The sequence below is a fragment of the Callionymus lyra genome, chromosome 11, assembly GCF_982586985.1.
Source record: "Callionymus lyra chromosome 11, fCalLyr1.hap1.1, whole genome shotgun sequence".
Classification (NCBI taxonomy): domain Eukaryota; kingdom Metazoa; phylum Chordata; class Actinopteri; order Syngnathiformes; family Callionymidae; genus Callionymus; species Callionymus lyra.
Genome location: NC_141828.1, coordinates 3,665,025 through 3,692,524, shown reverse-complemented (window position 1 = coordinate 3,692,524; position 27,500 = coordinate 3,665,025). Strand labels below are relative to the sequence as shown.

The 27,500-nt window shown below is 39.0% G+C and overlaps 1 protein-coding gene across 6 annotated transcripts; it reads left to right on the top strand.

Annotated features, from left to right (window-relative positions):
- The first annotated feature begins 17,352 nt into the window (after nucleotides 1-17,352).
- Nucleotides 17,353-27,494, top strand: ppm1ba (protein phosphatase, Mg2+/Mn2+ dependent, 1Ba). 6 transcript variants are annotated; one of them, XM_087802542.1, is made up of 8 exons: nucleotides 17,353-18,415; nucleotides 20,465-20,672; nucleotides 21,261-22,181; nucleotides 22,682-22,799; nucleotides 23,107-23,215; nucleotides 23,357-23,414; nucleotides 23,710-23,726; nucleotides 27,005-27,494. In XM_087802542.1, coding segments are annotated over exons 3-8 (1,197 nt in total). In that variant the 5' UTR covers nucleotides 17,353-18,415; nucleotides 20,465-20,672; nucleotides 21,261-21,287; the 3' UTR covers nucleotides 27,006-27,494. The 6 variants fall into 6 exon arrangements, with proteins under 6 accessions (XP_087658668.1, XP_087658664.1, XP_087658665.1 ...); XM_087802541.1 differs by lacking the exons at nucleotides 17,353-18,415; nucleotides 23,710-23,726 and adding exons at nucleotides 19,949-19,967; nucleotides 20,036-20,114; XM_087802540.1 differs by lacking the exons at nucleotides 17,353-18,415; nucleotides 23,710-23,726 and adding exons at nucleotides 19,957-19,972; nucleotides 20,036-20,114.
- Nucleotides 27,495-27,500: the final 6 nt, after the last annotated feature.

The following is a 27,500-nucleotide window of genomic DNA, read 5'->3' as shown; positions in this document are numbered from 1 at the left end:
GTTGATGTTGTTGTTGCTGTTGTAGTTGTTGCTGCTGCTGTTGTTGTAGTTGTTGTTGTTGTTGTTGCTGTTGTAGTTGTTGCTGCTGCTGTTGTTGTAGTTGTTGCTGCTGCTGTTGTTGTAGTTGTTGTAGTTGTTGCTGCTGCTGTTGTTGATGTTGTTGCTGCTGCTGCTGTTGTAGTTGCTGTTGTTGTAGTTGCTGTTGTTGTAGTTGTTGCTGCTGCTGTTGATGTAGTTGCTGTTGTTGTAGTTGTTGCTGCTGCTGTTGTTGTAGTTGTTGCTGCTGCTGTTGTTGTAGTTGTTGTAGTTGTTGCTGCTGCTGTTGTTGATGTTGTTGCTGCTGCTGCTGTTGTAGTTGCTGTTGTTGTAGTTGCTGTTGTTGTAGTTGTTGCTGCTGCTGTTGATGTAGTTGCTGTTGTTGTAGTTGTTGCTGCTGCTGTTGATGTTGTTGTTGTTGTTGTTGTTGTAGTTGTAGTTGTTGTAGTTGTTGTTGATGTTGTTGTTGTAGTTGTTGCTGCTGCTGTTGTTGTTGATGTTGTTGTTGTTGTTGTAGTTGTTGTAGTTGTTGTTGTTCTTGTTCCTCAACTAGACTGCGATTGATCACAGAGTCACTGATTTTTTTTCTTTTATCCTTAAATAACATCTTGTTACTCTTCGTGTATCTATATGTTTGTGTTTAGTTTGTGGAAAAGTATAAATGACAAAAAATCTAAGATAATCAGTTAAATGATGTAAACTAATGATCACACATTTATAATTATAGAGGCTCTAGTTGAATGTTTTAGAGTGTGTAGTGTGTAGTGTGTAGTGTGTAGTGTGTAGAGTGTAGTGTGTAGTGTGTAGAGTGTAGTGTAATAAATATTGATTTGACGACTGAGATAAAGGATGAGATCATATAGATCATATAGATCATATAGATCATATATATAGATCCTGGTCTGGAGCAGATCCACAGAATTAATCTCATTGTAACTGATGTCAGATCATATCTTTCTTCTTTGTGCAACGAGATCATAATAAGTTGATCCAGAATCAAGATAGAATTAATCCTTTATCCTACTTTAGTGCCTCTGGTAACGTTTACCTTTTTCTTATTGTATTATTAACTATAAATCATTTAGACTGATTTGTTTTCACAACATTACAAAGATTTCATGATCATGATTCATGAGCAACATTAAGATCAACTTTCCTAGAAACTTATGGAAGATGATTTAACGGGTGATCTTGAGGATTTGGGGCAAACACACTCACACACACACACACTCACACACACTCACACACACACACTCACACACTCTCTGTGATAAAGGTTGTGTGTGAGTGTGTGTGACAGCGCGGCTGCTCCGGCTGTGACGCTGACAGTAGTTGACCGAGACACTCTGCTTTGGGAAAAGACTCACCATGAAGCTGCCCTGCAGCCCAACATGTCGTCTGGAGCTTTGAACTATATTAAGACCTTCTGACCAACAACGTCCAACATTGTCTTTAGTTTCTACTCGGGTCCACGTTCAAGAGAAACGACGTGATCTTGTCACGAGTCTCAGAGAAATGTGACGAGAAACCAGTGTCATCAGAATAACATTTAAACAAAGTTTTAACTTAAATTCAACATTAACTTTAACATTCACACACGTTAACATTCCAACTTCACAAATCACTGGGATGAGCTTCGTCTTCCCGTAACCCTTGTTGACCTTTGACCTTACCTTAGCAGCATTTTGACACTAGTTTCTATTTTTGCACATTACATTTTTAGTAGACGTCTTTTTCACATGATTAGTTCAATGAATACATGACACACAAACACTGTCACATGACACACTTACATGATCACATGACACACTTACATGATCACATGACACACTTGCATGATCACATGACACACTTACATGATCACATGACACACTTACATGATCACATGACACTCTTGCATGATCACATGACACACATACATGATCACACGACACACTTACATGATCACATGACACACTTACATGATCACATGACACACTTACATGATCAAATGACACACTTACATGATCACATGACACACTTACATGATCACATGACACACTTACATGATCACATGACACACATACATGATCACATGACACACATACATGATCACATGACACACTTACATGATCACATGACACACTTACATGATCACATGACACACATACATGATCACATGACACACATACATGATCACATGACACGCATACATGATCACATGACACACATACATGATCACATGACACACATACATGATCACATGACACACATACATGATCACATGACACACATACATGATCACATGACACACATACATGATCACATGACACGCATACATGATCACATGACACACATACATGATCACATGACACACATACATGATCACATGACACACTTACATGATCACATGAAACGCATACATGATCACATGACACACATACATGATCACATGACACACATACATGATCACATGACACGCATACATGATCACATGACACACATACATGATCACATGACACACATACATGATCACATGACACACTTACATGATCACATGACACACATACATGATCACATGACACACTTACATGATCACATGACACACTTACATGATCACATGACACACATACATGATCACATGACACACTTACATGATCACATGACACACTTACATGATCACATGACACACTTACATGATCACATGACACACTTACATGATCACATGACACACTTACATTACTTGACTTATTTTTTCTGCATGATTTATTTTGATATTGAACTTTATATTTTTATTGAATTTAAAAAATATAATATTTTAAAAATACACATAGACTTTGATTGATTCTAATTCCAATATTCAAACATATTATTTAACTTCCATATTTAAATGTTAAACTTTACCAACAGAGCACCGAGCTATTGATCGAATTTTAAATCAATTATTTAACAACATTTTTAAAATTTCAAGAGGAGGAAGAGGAAGAGGAAGAGGAAGTGTGTGCGTGTGCGTGTGCGTGTGCGTGTGCGTGTGCGTGTGCGTGTGCGTGTGCGTGTGCGTGTGCGTGTGCGTGTGCGTGTGCGTGTGCGTGTGCGTGTGCGTGTGTGTGAGATCTTCTCCAGGCTTCAGGTAGACATGACGTCCACACATGACTGGATCATCATTGATCACACACCTCAGCATCTCCTCTGATGAAGACAGTTATGTCCAGAGAGACGCTGCAGACAAACGTCTCTCTATCGGCCGCAGAGCAGCTGTCGTCTCAAGTTAGTGCTGGTAGAAGGTGGAGCAGGAGATGAAGATGAAGATGATGATGAAGATGAAGATGATGAAGATGAAGAAGGTGATGATGAAGATGAAGATGAAGATGAAGATGATGCAGATGAAGATGATGATGAGGATGATGAAGATGAAGAAGGTGATGAAAATGAAGATGAAGATGATGAAGATGAAGATGATGAAGATGAAGATGAAGATGAAGATGAAGATGATGAAGAGGATGCTTCAGGGACAGAGATGTTTCCAGGTGACTTCAGTGAGGACGACACGAGCTCCTCAGTGACTTCTTCACTCACGTCTGTCACTCCATCGATCTTGTTGTTCCAGTGACTTCAGAGCTTGTTTCCTTCAGCAGATGCAACAACAACACATGATTCAAGATGAAGTTAACAAAACATGTCAGCTCTGACTTTCTGTCAAGGATGTTCCAACTTCACAAATCACTGGGATGAGCTTCGTCTTCCCGTAACCCTTGTTGACCTTTGACCTTACCTTAGCAGCAAGACATTTTGACACTAGTTTCTATTTTTGCACATTACATTTTTAGTAGACGTCTTTTTCACATGATTCGTTCAATGAATACATGACACAAACACTGTCAAATGACACACTTACATGATCACATGACACACTTACATGATCCCATGACACACATACATGATCACATGACACACTTACATGATCCCATGACACACTTACATGATCACATGACACGCATACATGATCACATGACACACATACATGATCACATGACACACATACATGATCACATGACACACATACATGATCACATGACACGCATACATGATCACATGACACACATACATGATCACATGACACACTTACATGATCACATGACACACTTACATGATCACATGACACACTTACATGATCACATGACACACATACATGATCACATGACACACTTACATGATCACATGACACACTTACATGATCACATGACACACTTACATGATCACATGACACACATACATGATCACATGACACATTTACATGATCACATGACACACTTACATGATCACATGACACACATACATGATCACATGAAACACTTACATGATCACATGACACACATACATGATCACATGACACACTTACATGATCACATGACACACATACATGATCACATGACACACATGCATGATTACATGATCACATGACACACATACATGATCAAATGACACACATACATGATCACATGACACACTTACATGATCACATGACACGCATACATGATCACATGACACACATACATGATCATATGACACACTTACATGATCACATGACACACGTACATGATCAAATGACACACTTACATGATCACATGACACGCATACATGATCACATGACACACATGCATGATCATATGACACACTTACATGATCACATGACACACATACATGATCACATGACACACTTACATGATCACATGACAAGCATACATGATCAAATGACACACTTACATGATCACATGACACGCATACATGATCAAATGACACACTTACATGATCACATGACACGCATACATGATCAAATGACACACTTACATGATCACATGACACGCATACATGATCAAATGACACACTTACATGATCACATGACACACATACATGATCAAATGACACACATACATGATCACATGACACACATACATGATCACATGACACACATACATGATCAAATGACACACATACATGATCAAATGACACACTTACATGATCACATGACACGCATACATGATCACATGACACACATACATGATCATATGACACACTTACATGATCATATGACACACATACATGATCACATGACACACATACATGATCACATGACACACATACATGATCACATGACACACATACATGATCAAATGACACACTTACATGATCACATGACACGCATAAATGATCATATGACACACATACATGATCATATGACAGACATACATGATCACATGACACACATACATGATCACATGACACACATACATGATCACATGACACACATACATGATCATATGACACACATACATGATCATATGACAGACATACATGATCACATGACACACATACATGATCACATGACACACATACATGATCACATGACACACATACATGATCACATGACACACATACATGATCACATGACACACATACATGATCATATGACACACATACATGATCATATGACAGACATACATGATCACATGACACACATACATGATCACATGACACACATACATGTTCAAATGACACACATACATGATCAAATGACACACTTACATGATCACATGACACGCATACATGATCATATGACACACATACATGATCATATGACACACTTACATGATCATATGACACACATACATGATCACATGACACACATACATGATCACATGACACACATACATGATCAAATGACACACTTACATGATCACATGACACGCATAAATGATCATATGACACACATACATGATCATATGACAGACATACATGATCACATGACACACATACATGATCACATGACACACATACATGATCACATGACACACATACATGATCAAATGACACACATACATGATCAAATGACACACTTACATGATCACATGACACGCATACATGATCACATGACACACTTACATGATCACATGACACACTTACATGATCATATGACACACTTACATGATCACATGACACACATACATGATCATATGACACACTTACATGATCACATGACACAGATACATGATCACATGACACACATACATGATCACATGACACACATACATGATCACATGACACACTTACATGATCACATGAAACACATACATGATCACATGACACACATACATGATCATATGACACACATACATGATCACATGACACATACATGATCACATGACACACTTACATGATCACATGACACGCATACATGATCACTTGACACACATACATGATCATATGACACACTTACATGATCACATGACACGCATACATGATCACATGACACACATACATGATCATATGACACACTTACATGATCATATGACACACTTACATGATCACATGACACACATACATGATCATATGACACACTTACATGATCACATGACACACATACATGATCACATGACACACATACATGATCACATGACACACTTACATGATCACATGACATGCATACATGATCACATGACACACATACATGATCAAATGACACACTTACATGATCACATGACACGCAAACATGATCACATGACACACATACATGATCATATGACACACGTACATGATCATATGACACACATACATGATCACAAGCACATTTTGACCCTGGTCTTGAGAAGCGCTCTATAAATACTAATTACTTACATACATGATCACATGACACACATACTGACTCTGTTTTTTATATAAAAAGTCAAATAAGAGATTAATGACACAATTTGATAAAAGAGAAATTTCCTCCCCTGCTGTCACTGAGCCTGTCTCCACCTTGTGGTCCTTCTTTAACATTGTATCTTTAGGTGATATTTCATCACTAGTGAACAAGATGAAACCATCCTCTTGCTCAGTTGACGTCCTTCCTTGTAGGCTTTCTATCGAAGTATTTGATGTAATTGGCCCCTGGGTTACCAATATGGTGAACCTCTCCCTTTCCACAGGGGTTTAAACCATTGTGGAGCCTCTGCTCCAAAAGCCTGGTTTAGACCCGACTGACCTCAGTAATTTCATGGTCTATTTCTAATCTTCATTCTTGTCCAAGATCTTGGAGAAGGTTGTGTCTGAGCAGCTGTTCCTGGATCAGAGCGACATCCATGAGAAGTTTCAGTCTGGCTTCTTAAACATCTACGGAGACAGTTTTACTGAAGGTGTCCAGTGACATCATGATGTTCTGGTTCTCTTGGATCTGTCCTCAGCCTTTGACACAGTTGAACCAGATCCTGAAGACTGAGGGATGAAGTGGGATTGTCTGGATCTGAGAAACCCGGTGTTGTATTTGATAAATGTCTCTTGTTCAACACTGAACACAACTGACCACAAACTGTTTCCAGTGAGAAAAATCTCTAAACTTAAATGTTGTCGGAACATGATCTGGATCTTATAATCCATGCGTTTGTTTCTTCTCGTCTGGACTATTGTAACAGTTTGTTTTCATGTCTTAACAAGAAGGATCGTCTCGTCTGCAGTTGATTCAGAACTCTGAGTCGCTCTAGTAGAAGAACTCACATTTCTCCTTCAAACTCTTCACTGGCTGCCAGTTTCTTTCAGGATCATTTTACAATTCTGGTTCTTACTTTCAGATCTATTCATGGTCAGACCTTCCATCAGTAATCTGATCCAGACTTACACCCCAGCTCGGGCTCTGAGGTCTGTGGATCAGAATCTACTGATGGTTCCTGAACTTCAGGACCAGAGGAGAGAAATCCTTCCAGACTGTTGCTCCTAAGCTTTGGAACCATCTCTGTGTTTGATGATCTACTGACTCCTTCAAGAAACATCTCTGTGTTTGATGATCTACTGACTCCTTCAAGAACCATCTGTGTTTGATGATCTACTGACTCCTTTAAGAAACATCTGTGTTTGATGATCTACTGACTCCTTTAAGAAACATCTGTGTGTTTGATGATCTACTGACTCCTTCAAGAAACATGTGTGTTTGATGATCTACTGACTCCTTCAAGAAACATCTGTGTTTGATGATCTACTGACTCCTTCAAGAAACATCTCTGTGTTTGATGATCTACTGACTCCTTTAAGAAACATCTGTGTTTGATGATCTACTGACTCCTTCAAGAAACATCTGTGTTTGATGATCTACTGACTCCTTTAAGAAACATCTGTGTTTGATGATCTACTGACTCCTTCAAGAAACATCTGTGTTTGATGATCTACTGACTCCTTCAAGAAACATCTGTGTTTGATGATCTACTGACTCCTTCAAGAACCATCTGTGTTTGATGATCTACTGACTCCTTTAAGAAACATCTGTGTTTGATGATCTACTGACTCCTTCAAGAAACATCTGTGTTTGATGATCTACTGACTCCTTCAAGAAACATCTGTGTTTGATGATCTACTGACTCCTTCAAGAAACATCTGTGTTTGATGATCTACTGACTCCTTCAAGAAACATCTCTGTGTTTGATGATCTACTGACTCCTTCAAGAAACATCTGTGTTTGATGATCTACTGACTCCTTCAAGAAACATCTCTGTGTTTGATGATCTACTGACTCCTTCAAGAAACATCTGTGTTTGATGATCTACTGACTCCTTCAAGAAACATCTCTGTGTTTGATGATCTACTGACTCCTTTAAGAAACATCTGTGTTTGATGATCTACTGACTCCTTCAAGAAACATCTCTGTGTTTGATGATCTACTGACTCCTTCAAGAAACATCTGTGTTTGATGATCTACTGACTCCTTCAAGAAACATCTCTGTGTTTGATGATCTACTGACTCCTTCAAGAAACATCTGTGTTTGATGATCTACTGACTCCTTTAAGAAACATCTGTGTTTGATGATCTACTGACTCCTTCAAGAAACATCTCTGTGTTTGATGATCTACTGACTCCTTCAAGAAACATCTCTGTGTTTGATGATCTACTGACTCCTTCAAGAAACATCTGTGTTTGATGATCTACTGACTCCTTCAAGAAACATCTCTGTGTTTGATGATCTACTGACTCCTTTAAGAAACATCTGTGTTTGATGATCTACTGACTCCTTCAAGAAACATCTGTGTTTGATGATCTACTGACTCCTTCAAGAAACATCTGTGTTTGATGATCTACTGACTCCTTCAAGAAACATCTGTGTTTGATGATCTACTGACTCCTTCAAGAAACATCTGTGTTTGATGATCTACTGACTCCTTCAAGAAACATGTGTGTTTGATGATCTACTGACTCCTTCAAGAAACATGTGTGTTTGATGATCTACTGACTCCTTCAAGAAACATGTGTGTTTGATGATCTACTGACTCCTTCAAGAAACATCTGTGTTTGATGATCTACTGACTCCTTCAAGAAACATCTGTGTTTGATGATCTACTGACTCCTTCAAGAAACATCTGTGTTTGATGATCTACTGACTCCTTCAAGAAACATCTGTGTTTGATGATCTACTGACTCCTTCAAGAAACATCTCAACAAGCTTTTCCTTGATTCTCTGAGACTCTTGTGTTTGTCTTATGTTGATCTTTTAAAGAATATATTTTAATGTATGTTTCTGTGTATTGTTTTTGATTCTTAAAGTTCTTTGTGACCCTGGTCTAGAAGGATCTTTACAAATAACCTTTACTTACATTCTTAATGTATGCGTTTTTAAATTAAAACCAAATGGTCAAATGAACTAAATTAAAGTCAATTATGAACCTGAATTTAAAAAGTTCTGCCTCGATCTCATTAAAGTTCCGTTCATCTTTGTGCCGCTAGATGGCAGTATAACATCTCACCTGAGTCGGTCTGCGAGGTAAGAACGAGGAGCTTTAAACTTGACTTGATCCAACAAACAACCGCCAGGTGTCAGTAGAGTCCAGAGCTTCACGTCCAAACAATCAAACCAGTGGATTATTGTCAGGATGATTCATCTCTATATACGAACATATAATCATTATTTATGTAAATATATGAACATATAATCATTATTTATGTAAATATATGAACATATAATCATTATATCACTAAATATATGAACATATATATGAAGAAGAGAACATGAAGAAGAGAGAACATGAAGAAGAGAGAACACACAGAAGAGAGAACATGAAGAAGAGAACATGAAGAAGAGAGAACACACAGAAGAGAGAACATGAAGAAGAGAACATGAAGAAGAGAGAACACACAGAAGAGAGAACATGAAGAAGAGAACATGAAGAAGAGAACATGAAGAAGAGAACTTGAAGAAGAGAGAACACGAATAAGAGAGAACATGAAGAAGAGAACATGAAGAAGAGAGAACATGAAGAAGAGAGAACATGAAGAAGAGAACATGAAGAAGAGACAACATGAAGAAGAGACAACATGAAGAAGAGAGAACATGAAGAAGAGAGAACATGAAGAAGAGAACATGAAGAAGAGAACATGAAAAAGAGAGAACATGAAGAAGAGAACATAAAGAACAGAACATGAAGAAGAGAGAGCATGAAGAAGAGAACATGAAGAAGAGAGAACATGAAGAAGAGAGAACATGAAGAAGAGAGAACATGAGGAAGAGAGAACATGAAGAAAAGAACATGAAGAAGAGAACATGAAGAAGAGAGAACATGAAGAAAAGAACATGAAGAAGAGAACATGAAGAAGAGAACATGAAGAAGAGAGAACATGAAGAAGAGAGAACATGAAGAAGAGAACATGAAGAAGAGAGAACATGAAGAAGAGAGAACACGAAGCAGAGAACATGAAGAAGAGAACATGAAGAAGAGAGAACATGAAGAAGAGAACATGAAGAAGAGAACATGAAGAAGAGAGAACACGAAGAAGAGAACATGAAGAAGAGAACATGAAGAAGAGAGAACATGAAGAAGAGAACGTGAAGAAGAGAGAACATGAAGAAAAGAACATAAAGAAGAGAACATGAAGAAGAGAGAACATGAAGAAGAGAGAACATGAAGAAGAGAACATGAAGAAGAGAACATGAAGAAGAGAGAACTTGAAGAAGAGAGAACATGAAGAAGAGAGAACATGAAGAAGAGAGAACATGAAGAAGAGAGAACATGAAGAAGAGAACATGAAGAAGAGAACATGAAGAAGAGAGAACTTGAAGAAGAGAGAACATGAAGAAGAGAGAACATGAAGAAGAGAACATGAAGAAGAGAGAACATGAAGAAGAGAGAACATGAAGAAGAGAGAACATGAAGAAGAGAACATGAAGAAGAGAGAACATGAAGAAGAGAGAACATGAAGAAGAGAACATGAAGAAGAGAGAACATGAAGAAGAGAGAACATGAAGAAGAGAACATGAAGAAGAGAGAACATGAAGAAGAGTGAACATGAAGAAGAGAACATGAAGAAGAGAGAACATGAAGAAGAGAACATGAAGAAGAGAGAACATGAAGAAGAGAACATGAAGAAGAGAGAACATGAAGAAGAGAGAACATGAAGAAGAGTGAACATGAAGAAGAGAGGAGGCTCCTCTCGTCCTCTAATGACTTTAATCAAGAGGTTGATCATGTGTTCATTTAAAGTAAACACATGTTTGTTTGTCAACACAAACACAATAATAATAATACTGTTTGAAGAGGTCACATGACATGCAAATAAAGTGAATGTTGTGTATTTCTGGGAACAATTATTGTCTTGAACCAGATCCTGAACCACAAGAGAAGCTGCTGCTGCTGAGGCAGGAAATCAGGCGTCGAGAGCTTTTGAGTGAAGAGGTCGTGATTGAAGAGACGCTGATTCAACACAAGCTCGTGTTTCCTGAGCATTCATCGCAAGATGTGTTGTTTATCATCACAACATGACATGTTAACAGATGTGTTGTTTATCATCACAACATGACATGTTAACAGATGTGTTGTTTATCATCACAACATGACATGTTAACAGATGTGTTGTTTATCATCACAACATGACATGTTAACATATGTGTTGTTTATCATCACAACATGACATGTCAACAGATGTGTTGTTTATCATCACAACATGACATGTTAACAGATGTGTTGTTTATCATCACAACATGACATGTTAACAGATGTGTTGTTTATCATCACAACATGACATGTTAACATATGTGTTGTTTATCATCACAACATGACATGTTAACAGATGTGTTGTTTATCATCACAACATGACATGTTAACAGATGTGTTGTTTATCATCACAACATGACATGTTAACAGATGTGTTGTTTATCATCACAACATGACATGTTAACAGATGTGTTGTTTATCATCACAACATGACATGTCAACAGATGTGTTGTTTATCATCACAACATGACATGTCAACAGATGTGTTGTTTATCATCACAACATGACATGTTAACAGATGTGTTGTTTATCATCACAACATGACATGTTAACAGATGTGTTGTTTATCATCACAACATGACATGTTAACAGATGTGTTGTTTATCATCACAACATGACATGTTAACAGATGTGTTGTTTATCATCACAACATGACATGTTAACAGATGTGTTGTTTATCATCATAACATGACATGTCAACAGATGTGTTGTTTATCATCACAACATGACATGTTAACAGATGTGTTGTTTATCATCACAACATGACATGTCAACAGATGTGTTGTTTATCATCACAACATGACATGTCAACAGATGTGTTGTTTATCATCACAACATGACATGTTAACAGATGTGTTGTTTATCATCACAACATGACATGTCAACAGATGTGTTGTTTATCATCACAACATGACATGTTAACAGATGTGTTGTTTATCATCACAACATGACATGTCAACAGATGTGTTGTTTATCATCACAACATGACATGTTAACAGATGTGTTGTTTATCATCACAACATGACATGTTAACAGATGTGTTGTTTATCATCACAACATGACATGTTAACAGATGTGTTGTTTATCATCACAACATGACATGTTAACAGATGTGTTGTTTATCATCACAACATGACATGTTAACAGATGTGTTGTTTATCATCACAACATGACATGTTAACAGATGTGTTGTTTATCATCACAACATGACATGTTAACAGATGTGTTGTTTATCATCACAACATGACATGTCAACAGATGTTTTGTTTATCATCATAACATGACATGTCAACAGATGTGTTGTTTATCATCACAACATGACATGTTAACAGATGTGTTGTTTATCATCACAACATGACATGTCAACAGATGTGTTGTTTATCATCACAACATGACATGTCAACAGATGTGTTGTTTATCATCACAACATGACATGTTAACAGATGTGTTGTTTATCATCACAACATGACATGTCAACAGATGTGTTGTTTATCATCACAACATGACATGTTAACAGATGTGTTGTTTATCATCACAACATGACATGTCAACAGATGTGTTGTTTATCATCACAACATGACATGTCAACAGATGTGTTGTTTATCATCACAACATGACATGTTAACAGATGTGTTGTTTATCATCACAACATGACATGTCAACAGATGTGTTGTTTATCATCACAACATGACATGTTAACAGATGTGTTGTTTATCATCACAACATGACATGTTAACAGATGTGTTGTTTATCATCACAACATGACATGTCAACAGATGTGTTGTTTATCATCACAACATGACATGTTAACAGATGTGTTGTTTATCATCACAACATGACATGTCAACAGATGTGTTGTTTATCATCACAACATGACATGTTAACAGATGTGTTGTTTATCATCACAACATGACATGTCAACAGATGTGTTGTTTATCATCACAACATGACATGTTAACAGATGTGTTGTTTATCATCACAACATGACATGTTAACAGATGTGTTGTTTATCATCACAACATGACATGTTAACAGATGTGTTGTTTATCATCACAACATGACATGTTAACAGATGTGTTGTTTATCATCACAACATGACATGTTAACAGATGTGTTGTTTATCATCACAACATGACATGTCAACAGATGTGTTGTTTATCATCACAACATGACATGTTAACAGATGTGTTGTTTATCATCACAACATGACATGTCAACAGATGTGTTGTTTATCATCACAACATGACATGTTAACATATGTGTTGTTTATCATCACAACATGACATGTTAACAGATGTGTTGTTTATCATCACAACATGACATGTTAACAGATGTGTTGTTTATCATCACAACATGACATGTTAACAGATGTGTTGTTTATCATCACAACATGACATGTTAACAGATGTGTTGTTTATCATCACAACATGACATGTCAACAGATGTGTTGTTTATCATCACAACATGACATGTCAACAGATGTGTTGTTTATCATCACAACATGACATGTCAACAGATGTGTTGTTTATCATCACAACATGACATGTTAACAGATGTGTTGTTTATCATCACAACATGACATGTTAACAGATGTGTTGTTTATCATCACAACATGACATGTCAACAGATGTGTTGTTTATCATCACAACATGACATGTCAACAGATGTGTTGTTTATCATCACAACATGACATGTCAACAGATGTGTTGTTTATCATCACAACATGACATGTTAACAGATGTGTTGTTTATCATCACAACATGACATGTTAACAGATGTGTTGTTTATCATCACAACATGACATGTCAACAGATGTGTTGTTTATGATCACAACATGACATGTCAACAGATGTGTTGTTTATCATCACAACATGACATGTCAACAGATGTGTTGTTTATCATCACAACATGACATGTTAACAGATGTGTTGTTTATCATCACAACATGACATGTTAACAGATGTGTTGTTTATCATCACAACATGACATGTTAACAGATGTGTTGTTTATCATCACAACATGACATGTTAACAGATGTGTTGTTTATCATCACAACATGACATGTTAACAGATGTGTTGTTTATCATCACAACATGACATGTTAACAGATGTGTTGTTTATCATCACAACATGTCATGTCAACATATGTGTTGTTTATCATCACAACATGACATGTTAACATATGTGTTGTTTATCATCACAACATGACATGTCAACATATGTGTTGTTTATCATCACAACATGTCATGTCAACATATGTGTTGTTTATCATCACAACATGACATGTTAACAGATGTGTTGTTTATCATCACAACATGACATGTCAACAGATGTGTTGTTTATCATCACAACATGACATGTTAACAGATGTGTTGTTTATCATCACAACATGACATGTTAACATATGTGTTGTTTATCATCACAACATGACATGTTAACAGATGTGTTGTTTATCATCACAACATGACATGTCAACAGATGTGTTGTTTATCATCACAACATGACATGTTAACAGATGTGTTGTTTATCATCACAACATGACATGTTAACAGATGTGTTGTTTATCATCACAACATGACATGTTAACAGATGTGTTGTTTATCATCACAACATGACATGTTAACAGATGTGTTGTTTATCATCACAACATGACATGTCAACAGATGTGTTGTTTATCATCACAACATGACATGTTAACAGATGTGTTGTTTATCATCACAACATGACATGTTAACAGATGTGTTGTTTATCATCACAACATGACATGTCAACAGATGTGTTGTTTATCATCACAACATGACATGTTAACAGATGTGTTGTTTATCATCACAACATGACATGTTAACATATGTGTTGTTTATCATCACAACATGACATGTTAACAGATGTGTTGTTTATCATCACAACATGACATGTCAACAGATGTGTTGTTTATCATCACAACATGACATGTTAACAGATGTGTTGTTTATCATCACAACATGACATGTTAACAGATGTGTTGTTTATCATCACAACATGACATGTTAACAGATGTGTTGTTTATCATCACAACATGACATGTTAACAGATGTGTTGTTTATCATCACAACATGACATGTCAACAGATGTGTTGTTTATCATCACAACATGACATGTTAACAGATGTGTTGTTTATCATCACAACATGACATGTTAACGTGTTAAAATAGTTTTATTTTATTTCATGTAATATTCTATATTGAAAACGTTTAAATCGATTTTATTGAATGATTGAATTGATAATTGATCGAACTCTAAGCCAATCATGCGCCGCACAGACAATCAATGTGTTTGTAAAAATATAATAACATGTTTAATATTGAATATTCATTTAGATTAATATTAATATCAAAGCGATTTAACTGAAATATTAAAATATTCGATGCTTAAAAAACAGTAACATTAGATATAAAATTCAAAGTTTCAACATTTGAACCTTCAATAATCTGATGTCAATATTGATCGAGACCATCGTCTTGAAACTGAATCTGGTTTCATCAATAAAGTTCAGTCTAAGTCTAAGACACAATTGTTTCGATGCAGTGGCGGCCCATAGAGGGCGCTGTGGCGCTGCCCTCCCACCGAATTGGCTGTTTTTTAAAATTTATTTATCTTTTTATATTTTATCTATTATTATCATTTATTCTTTTTTAAATGATCCTCAACAGTGACGAGTCTGAATGTTTGTCAAACACCGTCGTCTCTGACGATGATCCGGCGACTGATGGTCCTGATGATGGTCACGCGTCATAGTTAAAGTTCGCGACCTCAGGTCAGTGAGTTCAGTTGCTATCGCTGTACAATTGTGGAGGTTTGAGGACGTGAAGTTTCGCTGGTTCGATTCCCGCTCTTGACATCTTTATTTGAACTGAGTTTTGTTTCCAATAATTGTTTTAAAGAGATTCTAAGAGATTTGAAGTCAAGCGACGCCACTAAAGTGGTGGTTTTCTGCTGAGTTGTAAAGGAGGAAGTGCGAAGGTGGAGAATTATTCAGCTTTCTCAGAGACGAGGCGGGGCCTCCAGGATAAACCAATAGCGAAGCAGTTAGAGGGCGGAGCACCAAATGACGTAGAACTTTAACTTTGTTTTTGTTTTTAAATAACATAACTTTAACTTTGTTCTTGTTTGTAAATAACATAACTTGAACTTTGTTTTTGTTTGTAAATAACATAACTTTAACTTTGTTCTTGTTTGTAAATAACATAACTTTAACTTTGTTCTTGTTTGTAAATAACATAACTTTAACTTTGTTCTTGTTTGTAAATAACATAACTTTAACTTTGTTTTTGTTTGTAAATAACATAACTTTAACTTTGTTCTTGTTTGTAAATAACATAACTTTAACTTTGTTCTTGTTTGTAAATAACATAACTTTAACTTTGTTTTTGTTTGTAAATAACATAACTTTAACTTTGTTCTTGTTTGTAAATAACATAACTTTAACTTTGTTCTTGTTTGTAAATAACATAACTTTAACATAAGTGTCTCTGATGTTCTGGTGCAAACAGGTTGTAAATAGTTTTCCTTTATTTTTTTATAATTTAGTTTATTCTTTACGATGTATTTCACATTGTAATTAAATATGTTTTAATTTGTTCATCATTAGCTCAAAATTCTCACCTAGAATATTTTTCTTCAGCCGCCACTGTTTCAATCCTAAACCAGCCTCAGTATTTATAGTAATACTAATAAAAACAACATTAAAACTATGTTTCATGCATTAAATGTAATTATTACAGTACAAATAGAAAAAATGAAACAGTAGAAAAAGTGTCAGATTAACTACGAGTTGAAACATGCAGAGGAACCTCCTGTTCAATACATCAGTAATCTGTGACAGGTTTGTTTATAATATAATGTAAAGATACTTATATTTTCAATATTCATTCTGAGCATAAACGCTATTAGAACCTTGAAAAACTTCTGTGTTCAGTTACTACCCACAGATGATTGAATGTAGGTCATGTTTCATCTGTGAGCAGAGAAACAATAAAAAAAGGCAAAATAGCGAAACAATAACAAAAACAAATATTTAGGACTGAAACACATGCCGGATGGAGCGATGTTAGCCAATCAACGCTCAGCTTCAAATCACAACCTTCCAATCGTAAAGCAGTGTCCGAGTCTGACCCCGCCCCCTTCTCCAGACGCTCAGTGACGTCAAACATCAACGCTAGCTTCAGTGATGGAGCTTCAGCGTCTGAGGCTCGAATTTAGCTTTTTAATGTCCAGCGTCACATTACAGCGATATTACCAGTGATATTACCAGCGATCTATGGAGCTCTTCTCGGTCCTAAACGTGTAGCAACATGTTGTCTGCAGGCTCGGCGGGTGAAGGTAGCTAACATTATCGAGCTAACATTAGCGTGCTAACATTAGAGTGCTAACATTAACGAGCTAACATTAGCGTGCTAACATTAACGAGCTAACATTATCGAGCTAACATTAGAGTGCTAACCTTAAAGAGCTAACATTAGCGTGCTAACATTAACGAGCTAACATTAGCGTGCTAACATTATCGAGCTAACAATTACAACCACTCAAACATTCCTGCTGCTGGAGACAATCGAGGACAGACGAGACATTCCCGGTCCAGGTGAGTCAGAGGTGACTGATGTTGACACAAACCTTGAACGCACCACTAGGTTATAATATAAGGTTCTATAGATTGATCACAACATGAGACATTGACAGTAAATATTTTCTTACTTAATTCGACGTTGTTATAGCTTTAAATATCATCTGACATCAGTGGTGTGTGGAATACTGGTGTTTTTTTATTATTGTTTTGAATATATTTGTTCAGATTTTATTTGTTAATCCATCTCTTGAAGTGACCAAATGTCAACCATCAAACAAGGTTACAATGTCATGAATCGTGTCCTGAACAAGAAGAGATCAACCTTTATCTAGTCTGAAGATTTGAACAGTCGTTTATTTTAACATTTGCTGCTTCCATTGATTCATGAATGAACCATAAACATTATACACAGGCCTATCTTCTGTAAAACTTACAAATACAAACATCTCTGAACTATAAACCTATTTATGTCTCTTCAATTATTTTCAAAACGAATCTCTAGTATTGGTTTGTTCAGTTTTGGTTTGTTATCTCACATGTGAACGATGTTTGAAGGAGAAGACACTGAGGTCGAGGGAAGAGGAAAGGATCCTGATGGGTTAATGCTGTGGAACCCTGTTGTCAAATAACTGACATGTAATAGAATATAATGAACATTGAACTGACTTCTGTCGTCCCCTGTTGTCAAGTCAAGTTAAACTTCTTATACTTTTGTTCAGATTCTTAATGTTGTTTGCTGAAATACATACAGTTACAAATCGATAAATTGATATGATTGAATTGATAAACCAGTCAATCAAGCTAGAGCATCTTAATTGTGAGAATATATCAGATTTTTCTGTGTCATAGAAGCCACTTAGGAGACACATCCTCCTACAACTGTCTCATGCTATGAAATCACCTGCAATGGCAAATGTAAATGTTGTTTAAAATTAACCTTCTTTATTTCCTTCTCATAAATAGTTTTTGTTGTTTAGTTGTGTAGTTAAATATACTAATTAAACATGAAGATTCACTGTCCATCTTCATGTGGTATTGGTACTATATGAACAGTAGACATTTTTAAGTCTATTACGAAACTGTTGTTGTGTAAATCTGCCTAGAACTGTGGCCTTTATAAGTATTAAATCGCTGAAATAAAGACTGTATTTGCCTCTGAAGTTGGTGCCTTAGTGGTGCTACATTTATTGTCTATACCTTCTGAGACACACCGGCTCACACAAATGAAATGTATAACAGAACACCCTTCTTTAGGAGTGCTAGGACAGTGGTCAGTCTTTGAATCGTTGAAGCATAAAGAAAATGTGTTATTTAGCATTATACTCTACTGTTTATCGGATAATGTAACTTTATTTATTGAGAGACATTTGAATGCAACATCTGCTATGGCCTTTATGTCTTTAACTTCCTTTGTATCTTTGATCACATCACTTGTGTTGTTTTTTCATGGGTCCTACAGTTACTTAAAGGCGTGTGTAGCCACATCCCATCAAAGAGTCTATATTGTAGAGCCACATTTGCTATGTTATACAACTAATGCCTTTTATCAGTCGGCGGAGCAAAACCAGTGAGGTTAATTTCTTTTTTTCCCTAGAAACTCTAATCCACATTTAAAGCACTTCTTCTCATTTGCAGGAATCAATCCCAACTGCGTTGACACTGGCTTTTTTCAACACAGCTGTCGGATACATGGACTTTATTTTATACGACAAATGTAGGGATTCTCGGCTTTTAATGAGACCAAACAACCTCATTTGTAAAATATGTCCACTAAATTTATGTTGGCAAAAGTGACTCATTTTCCCAGGATCTAGCAACACAAAGCTAAACAAAAGACGCTTCAAGTTTGTAAAGATACCGTGACGAGTTCAGTTGCACTTTTATCTGAACAATTTATATTTCATAAAGACTAAATCTGGTTCCTGATGTTAATTTACCAACTTTTTATTGGCTATTACTGACAATAGTCGGTTTATTTGCTGGAACTTTTGGTTTTAAATCAGAGACTTTCTCTTTCAATATACTTGAGTCTTTTCCATCATTGACTGGACTTCTTCCTTGTAGGCTCCACATCAGGATAACATTCAGAGGCAGGAAAGAGGAGCCACGTGGGAGTCTGTAGCCCTCAAGGCATTTCCCACATCCAGCGATGCTGTTGATAGACTTCCACAGAAGCCGACAGTGCCTCTGCCATTCCAAGAGAGTTTCATCCTTCTAGGTTTCACCGTTGTGTTTCTGTCTTCAAATCGAACTTCAAAGATGAAGTGACGTGGTAAGTTAAAGTCCACTCAGCTGTGTTTGAAACCAACCAAAGACTGAACGTTTAGCATCTACACTGTGAATATACTTTACAATATAGTTTACTGCTCATGAAATGGTCAAACCTTTTCAAACCGTTCATTGTGATGGTTACATTTCCCGTGTGTCTGTGTTTGTGAGATGAAATCTCTCCACTGTCGCTCGGAAATCCCATTAACTTGAGGAGCATCGATCATTTTACTGGATGTGGAACCAGGTTCATTGTCAAGGGGCAATAATAACCCATTAAGTGGTCAGAAATCAATTGCATGTTTGTTTGCACAAACCGCTCCTCACAGTACGATATTCTTTCCATCTCGTAGTTGCCTCAATATTCACATTGCTTATATTCCAGTTGTATTTACATTTTGTATCAGACCGAGGTGTTATTCTGTTAATGATTCAATTGTAAATGACATCCTCCAACTATTGCGTTTATAAACCACTTGTTTTTTTTCTTCCATTACTACAAAAGAAGTAACATAACGACAGCTTTCTACTCTTTATGTTAGTTATATATGATTATATTCTCATTCTTATGCTATTCATCTTTGTGTTGAAGGTGGCGAGGGGTCTGTAGTGTTGAGTGATGGGCTCGTTCCTGGACAAGCCCAAGACAGAGAAGCACACGGCGCATGGAGAGGGCAATGGTCTGCGCTATGGCCTCAGCTCCATGCAAGGTTGGCGACTGGACATGGAAGATGCTCATACTGCCATACTTGGACTTTCAGCTCCCGGTATGAGTAACTGGTCGTATTTTGCCGTCTTTGACGGCCATGCAGGGTTCAGAGTGGCCAACTACTGCTCAGAGCATCTCTTGGAACACATCATCTGTGCCAGCCTAGAAGCTGGGAGACGACAAGCATCTCTCGCTGGGTCCAGGAGCAGCAGCAGCAACAATCCTTCAGGACAAAGTGCTTCTCTATCGGTGGAGATGTTAAAAACTGGCATCAGAACAGGATTTTTAAAGATTGATGAACATATGCGCAGCTTTACTGAGGCCCGGAATGGTTTGGACCAGAGCGGTTGCACTGCAGTAGGAGTTCTCTTCTCACCGGAACACTTATTTTTTATTAACTGTGGAGACTCCAGGGCGGTTTTGTACAGAAATTCACAAGTGTGCTTCTCCACACCTGACCACAAGCCTGACGACCCACGAGAGCGACGGCGTATCGAGAACGCTGGCGGCTCCGTGTTTATCAAGAGGGTGAACGGTAGGCTGGCCGTGTCGCGGGCCTTGGGAGACTTTGAATACAAGTGTGTCAGTGGGAGAGGACCAACCGAACAACTGGTCAGTCCAGAGCCAGAGGTCTTTGTTATGGTCCGGGCCCCTGAGCAGGATCAATTTGTAATCCTGGCCTGTGACGGGGTCTGGGACGTGATGTCTAACAAGGAGCTGTGTGAGTTTGTTCGGTCCAGACTTGAAGTGTCGGATGACTTGGAAAGAGTTTGCAATGAAGTTGTGGACACTTGCCTACACAAGGTTTGAATACATTTATCATGATGTCATTGATATGCTGTTCATAAATGTTTACTGAAAATATGAATTTACAAAATATGTTGTTTATTCTAAATCAGAACTAAAGGGTCAAAGCAAGGAAGCTAATGTCAAAATCTTATTTCTGATTTGAATCCTCGTAAATACTAATTTCACTGGATTGAAACATCCCGACAAGAATTTTTGAACTCTTTTTATTGATGACCACATTTTAAACATCTGTAACATCTCTATTAACGGATAAAGGGTTTGTCCACCGTTTGATTTAAATAAAGGGTTCTTGTCAGAAGAAATTTCCCAAAATTTGGCTTGTAAGAGGAATATATTATTGATTCTTAATTGTCAGTAAACTATGCAAAATATCGTTCAAGATACTCGATGGTAACAATCTGAGGATACATATCTTAAGAGAATTTATATTCAAGTGACTCAAAGACATTCATTTTCCAACAGAAGTGATATTAACTCGTCCACCCTTTCTCTAGGGAAGTCAGGATAACATGAGTGTTGTGCTGGTGTGTTTGCCAAACGCTCCCAGAGTATCAGAGGAAGCTGTGGAGAGAGAAATAGAACTTAACACATACCTGGAGGCCCGAGTAGAAGGTGAGACCTAAAATACTGATGTATTAGAAAGTTGTCTTTTATTTTACCATGGTGACAATGAGTCTTAATGCTGGTAGTTGTTATTACACTAGTCATTTTTGGTTCATTGGTTAAAGGTGAAGATGTGTTTAGGAAAACATGAGCTATGAACGTTCACAAGCTAAACATTTACATGGTGTCTGTACATGTTTAACTTCCATACTAGCATCATCTAGAATTCACACTTGTTTTCCCTGGTATTTCCATCCAGATCTGTGTCGATCGCAATAACAACGGTCGTGTTCACAGGACTCTGCTCTTGTTTCAGAGATGCTGAACGGAGACGAGAGGCTTCCAGATCTGGTGTCTGTGATGAGGACTCTGGGGGCCGACAACAGGATGCCTGCTCTGCCTCCAGGAGGGGGCCTCGCCAGCAAGTGAGTCAACAACCAGGTGTCATTGAAACATGCATTTTAAACGTTAATGTTTATGACTGAGACGTGTTACTTTAAATGTTATGTTCAATTAATAATGAGAAATGGTTTCTTTCTGAGTGACGTCTCGTTCTTAACTTCCAGACGAGGCGTCATCGAGGCCGTGTACAACCGTCTAAATCCTTGCAGAGAAGAAGACGGGGTGGGTATTTGACGAGATAACACAACATCTACACATCTTCAAAGTGCCACATTTGGCTACTTGACCATGCATGTGGTGACTTTATGAACCAACATTTGTTTACTTTAGCAAACATTTTAACTCTATTCCCTCTGTATAATATCTGACGCACAGAAATAAGTGGATCCTTAAGGCGGAGTTGCAGAAAATAGTGTTTTTTTTTAGACTTTGGAAACCAGATACTTGCAAATGTACATATAACCTGTACACTTGGTGTAAATATACTAATTGTGTGTTCACCCTCTGATCAACGCAGCCCTCCTGTTTCATTTGGTAAGTGTTGACACATCTATCATATTCCATCTCTAACAATCACAGACCTCCACACGACTGTATGTTGAGTCAGAGCTGTTGACGTCTTCGTCAGAGCAGACTTGCTGTGTTACATATTAGGCATGTTAAAATAATCAGTCAAGGCCCGGGGGCCAAATCTGTCCCAGAAAGTTGGTTCATGAGGCCCTTCCAATGGTTGATTCACATGAAGAAGTTGGTCTTTAAGGAAGAGAGATAAACAATAAAGATGGAAACAAAGCATTTCACTGCTGAACATGAGTGACCCCCATATGGGATTAAGCGATGAAGAAAATAAATGAATGAAATATTTAAAGTCCAACGGATGTTGCCGTTTAGCGGATGTTGCCGTTTAGCGGATGTTGCCGTTTAGAGGATGTTGCCGTTTAGCGGATGTTGCCGTTTAGCGGATGTTGCCGTTTAGCGGATGTTGCCGTTTAGCGGATGTTGCCCTTGTGCGGATGTTGCCGTTTAGCGGATGTTGCCGTTTAGCGGATGTTGCCGTTTAGCCGATGTTGCCGTTTAGCGGATGTTGCCCTTGTGCGGATGTTGCCGTTTAGCGGATGTTGCCCTTGTGCGGATGTTGCCGTTTAGCGGATGTTGCCCTTGTGCGGATGTTGCCGTTTAGCGGATGTTGCCCTTGTGTGGATGTTGCCGTTTAGCGGATGTTGCCGTTTAGCGGATGTTGCCGTTTAGCGGATGTTGCCCTTGTGCGGATGTTGCCGTTTAGCGGATGTTGCCGTTTAGCGGATGTTGCCCTTGTGCGGATGTTGCCGTTTAGCGGATGTTGCCCTTGTGCGGATGTTGCCGTTTAGCGGATGTTGCCGTTTAGCGGATGTTGCCGTTTAGCGGATGTTGCCCTTGTGTGGATGTTGCCGTTTAGCGGATGTTGCCCTTGTGTGGATGTTGCCGTTTAGCGGATGTTGCCCTTGTGCGGATGTTGCCGTTTAGCGGATGTTGCTGTTTAGCGGATGTTGCCGTTTAGCGGATGTTGCCCTTGTGTGGATGTTGCCGTTTAGCGGATGTTGCCGTTTAGCGGATGTTGCCCTTGTGCGGATGTTGCCCTTGTGCGGATGTTGCCGTTGTGCAGATGTTGCCGTTTAGCGGATGTTGCCCTTGTGCGGATGTTGCCCTTGTGCGGATGTTGCCGTTTAGCGGATGTTGCCCTTGTGCGGATGTTGCCGTTTAGCAGATGTTGCCCTTGTGTGGATGTTGCCGTTTAGCGGATGTTGCCGTTTAGCGGATGTTGCCCTTGTGCGGATGTTGCCGTTTAGCAGATGTTGCCCTTGTGTGGATGTTGCCGTTTAGCGGATGTTGCCGTTTAGCAGATGTTGCCCTTGTGCGGATGTTGCCGTTTAGCGGATGTTGCCCTTGTGCGGATGTTGCCGTTTAGCGGATGTTGCCGTTTAGCGGATGTTGCCCTTGTGCGGATGTTGCGTTTAGCGGATGTTGCTGTTTAGCTGATGTTGCCGTTTAGCGGATGTTGCCCTTGTGCGGATGTTGCCCTTGTGCGGATGTTGCTGTTTAGCGGATGTTGCCGTTTAGCGGATGTTGCCCTTGTGCGGATGTTGCAGTTTAGCGGATGTTGCCGTTTAGCGGATGTTGCCGTTTAGCGGATGTTGCCCTTGTGCGGATGTTGCCGTTTAGCGGATGTTGCCGTTTAGCGGATGTTGCCCTTGTGCGGATGTTGCCGTTTAGCGGATGTTGCCGTTTAGCGGATGTTGCCCTTGTGCGGATGTTGCGTTTAGCGGATGTTGCCCTTGTGCGGATGTTGCCGTTTAGCGGATGTTGCCCTTGTGCGGATGTTGCGTTTAGCGGATGTTGCTGTTTAGCGGATGTTGCCGTTTAGCTGATGTTGCCGTTGTGTGGATGTTGCCGTTTAGCGGATGTTGCCCTTGTGCGGATGTTGCGTTTAGCGGATGTTGCTGTTTAGCTGATGTTGCCGTTTAGCGGATGTTGCCCTTGTGCGGATGTTGCCCTTGTGCGGATGTTGCTGTTTAGCGGATGTTGCCGTTTAGCGGATGTTGCCCTTGTGCGGATGTTGCAGTTTAGCGGATGTTGCCGTTTAGCGGATGTTGCCGTTTAGCGGATGTTGCCCTTGTGCGGATGTTGCCGTTTAGCGGATGTTGCCCTTGTGCGGATGTTGCCGTTTAGCGGATGTTGCCGTTTAGCGGATGTTGCCGTTTAGCGGATGTTGCCCTTGTGCGGATGTTGCCGTTTAGCGGATGTTGCGAATGTTGCCGTTTAGCGGATGTTGCCCTTGTGCGGATGTTGCCCTTGTGCGGATGTTGCCGTTTAGCGGATGTTGCCCTTGTGTGGATGTTGCCGTTTAGCGGATGTTGCGAATGTTGCCGTTTAGCGGATGTTGCCCTTGTGCGGATGTTGCCGTTTAGCGGATGTTGCCCTTGTGCGGATGTTGCCGTTTAGCGGATGTTGCGAATGTTGCCGTTTAGCGGATGTTGCCCTTGTGCGGATGTTGCCGTTTAGCGGATGTTGCCCTTGTGCGGATGTTGCCGTTTAGCGGATGTTGCGAATGTTGCCGTTTAGCGGATGTTGCCCTTGTGCGGATGTTGCCGTTTAGCGGATGTTGCCGTTTAGCGGATGTTGCCGTTTAGCGGATGTTGCCGTTTAGCGGATGTTGCCCTTGTGCGGATGTTGCCGTTTAGCGGATGTTGCCGTTTAGCGGATGTTGCCGTTTAGCGGATGTTGCCGTTTAGCGGATGTTGCCCTTGTGCGGATGTTGCCGTTTAGCGGATGTTGCGAATGTTGCCGTTTAGCGGATGTTGCCCTTGTGCGGATGTTGCCGTTTAGTGGATGTTGCCGTTTAGCGGATGTTGCGAATGTTGCCGTTTAGCAGATGTTGCCGTTGTGCGGATGTTGCCGAGTCTTGAGGCATGTTGAGTGACCACTTGTCTGTCCTAACGTATTTCTGCTCCTTGCTCATCTTCCTCGGGGAGTTCCCTCTAGAGTGGCAGGTTTGTGTCTCAAGAGTTTCATGTGACAAACAGATCTTCCCTCCTCGCTCCGCACGCTTGTTCTGTCCTGACTCGCATGCACCTCCGTCTCAGTCCTTCACTGCACGCCCACATGACGTTTCCTCTTCTTGCGAGGAGACTCTCTGAGGTCAAAGGTCGCCCTGTCTCTACTGTCGTACCTGCCTGTGAATGTCATGCGTGTCCATGATGACTTGTTTCAAGGAATGAACTGTCTTCCCTCTTGTCCTCGTTGACTTCTTCACCGCGTTCACATGTTTCTTACAGACGGTGGAGCCTGAGGACGACTGGTAGATCTCCAGGACCCCCAAGAACCAGGATCTCCTCAAACAGACTCAAGTTTTCCTCAAGGACAGGAAGTGTCTACTCTGAAGGCCAGGAAACGCTTCATGTGGACTCAACTCGATACATTTCTGCCTGGATTATTGTTCCTGTTTTCAAATCATCATCGTGGTGGGATTGACAGTCAAGAGACGTTTGATTGACGTTTGATTGACGTTTGATTGACGTTTGATTGACGTTTGATTGACGTTCACCACAAATGAAAGAAGATTTATTTGTGTTTTGCATGCAGTAGAAACTGAACATCAGTCGACCGTCGTGAAGATGAGATACTGTTAGGAAAACATTTACTTCAAATGTTCTACCAACCTGTGTTTGTAAAGCACGTGTTTGCCCTCAGTGTACATGTATGACACGCGTATGACACGCGTATGACACGCGTATGACACGCGTATGACACGCGTATGACACGCGTATGACA